Below are 2,249 nucleotides of genomic sequence, written 5' to 3'. Positions count from 1 at the left end.
TCCAACATCAGAGTTCACACACCAATATTTTCTTTTTTATATATTACAAACATTTGGTCTGGTGAGAAATAAGCCAGAATTAACATGGTGCTGACATGAAGTAACTCCGTGCAGGTCTAATCTGTGGACACTCAAGTTTGGGAGGGTCTCACTTCCAGTTTCTTGCAATCAAACCCCCTGAAATTTGACCCAACTTGTAGACCTCCTATTATGTACCTTACAGACAAGATCAGGAAATGGAAAATCAAATAAGCTTCTGTCTTGCCCAAGACAACCTCAGACATGAGGTGATAGGAAGGAAATATATTCTGAGAGAGATTGCACTTCTTTTGAGACATGATTTTTAAAAAACCACCATCTCTTCTTATTTTTCAGTTTGAGACAGGGTTTAAGGAAGTTGCTTAGGTCCTTGCTAATTGGCTGACATCAGCATTGAACTTGCCATTGTCCCATCTCAGCCTCCCAAGCAACTGGGATTACATGAGTGCAGCACGGCACCTGGCTGACAATTCTTAATGTACAAGAAAACTGAAGTATTAATATGTATGCCGCAGTGGAGGTCCCAGTGAGATTGGAAGGTACTGAGATAAGGCGGTGCATGGAGATGCGTTCTCCAGGGTGTGAATAGAACATAGTATTTTTTTTTTAATTTGTGCTGGGGGCTGCTTGGTGGGTAAGTGCACAAGCAGCAAGTTACACCTGGTCCTTTTGACTCTGTATTTTGAAACAGGGTCTCACTAAGACGTCCAGACTGGCTTCCCCCTGTGATCCTCCTGCCTCAGCATCTTGGGTCATTGGAATTTCAGGCCGACACCACTGTGCCCAGCATCAGAAATGAATTTTCATGTGGAATAAAAATACAGTTGGATGAATCTTCTTTTTTCTTCATGGAAGTGGTGTTCATTTGAGATTGATGAAGGAGGTCAGATTTTTTTAAAAAAAGCATTTTTGTGTGTTACTGTGGTCACAATATTTTTTCTTTCCTCCATAAGATGAACAAATCAAACAGACTGTACAGTAATATTCACATAAGAAACACCGTGTACACCGTGACTGGTGTTGGGGTCATGGCCAACACCCTTCTTCTTCTCATCCACAACTCCTTGCACATTACTGGGCAAAGACCTAAGCCCACTGACCTGCCCATTGGTCTCCTGGCCCTAATCCACCTGGTAATTCTGCTCATCAAGGGCTTCATAGCTGCGGACATTTTTACACCTCAGGGGGGCAGGTGGGATGACCTGACGTGTAAATTTCTCATCTACCTGTACAGGTTGATGAGGGGGTTCTCCATCTGTGCCACCTGCCTGCTGAGTGTCCTGCAAGCCATCACCCTCAGCCCCAGGAGCTCCTGCTTGGCAAGGTTCAAACATAAATCCTCACGTCACAACCTGTGTTTCCTTCTCTTCCTGTGGGTCATCTATTCATCCTACAGTAGTCACCACTTCTTCTTCATTTCTGCTACCCCCAGTTGGACCTCAGACAACTTTATGTACATCACAGAATCCTGCTCCTTCATTCCCATGACCTTCTTCCTCCGGCACAGCTTGTCCATCCTGCTGACTTTCAGGGAAGTCTCCATTATAGGAATAATGGCCCTCTCCAGTGGATACATGGTGGCTCTACTGTGCAGGCATAAGAGGCAGTCTGGGTATCTCCACAGCACCAGCCTGTCTCCAGTGTCATCCCCAGAACTGAGGGCCACCCAGACCATCCTGCTGCTCATGAGTTGCTTCGTGGTCATCTCCGTCTTGGACACCGTTGTCTCCTATGCAAGAATCACACTGAAGGATGATCCAATATTTTACTGTATCCAGATCCTTGTGACCCATAGCTATGCTTCATTCAGCCCTTTGGTGTTTATTTGTAGTGAAAAACGTATAATTGTTATTTTCAGATACATGTGGAAGAAGACAGTAATCATTTCAGTAGGCAGTGGTGGATAAGTTCTGTTAAGGCAAAAAATCGCGCTGAATTTGGAGTGATTTATCATGACAGAGTGTTTAGAGTCTTTGGTTTAAATGCAATGCAAAGTCTCGCTCCCTCTGTTAAACCATCCACTTGGACATACGTGGATGACAATTACATCAAAGAAAGCCAAAACATGTGCCTCTCTGAGATATTATGGGGATTTCATGTTTCTCACTGGATCCTTAATAGGGGCCAGTGAGTTGGATGTCACTTGTCATAACCTGGGTTATTCCAAACTCTTTTTAGATACAACAGTTCCAATGCTTCTCAAATATTGC

The 2,249-nt window shown here is 44.0% G+C and overlaps 1 protein-coding gene across 1 annotated transcript; it reads left to right on the top strand.

Moving 5' to 3' along the window:
- Positions 1-992: 992 nt before the first annotated feature.
- Positions 993-1,946, top strand: LOC308640209 (vomeronasal type-1 receptor 94-like; the record flags this gene model as incomplete). Its single annotated transcript, XM_081312192.1, has 1 exon — positions 993-1,946. The coding sequence occupies one exon, from the start codon at positions 993-995 to the stop codon at positions 1,944-1,946; it is 954 nt and encodes a 317-aa protein (XP_081168318.1).
- Between the last annotated feature and the right edge of the window lie 303 nt (positions 1,947-2,249).

Source organism: Spermophilus citellus (assembly GCF_964194105.1).
Source record: "Spermophilus citellus genome assembly, contig: SCAFFOLD_36, whole genome shotgun sequence".
In the NCBI taxonomy this organism is placed as follows: domain Eukaryota; kingdom Metazoa; phylum Chordata; class Mammalia; order Rodentia; family Sciuridae; genus Spermophilus; species Spermophilus citellus.
The sequence above is the reverse complement of the archived record's forward strand: the minus strand, read 5'-3'. Positions and strand labels throughout refer to the sequence as shown.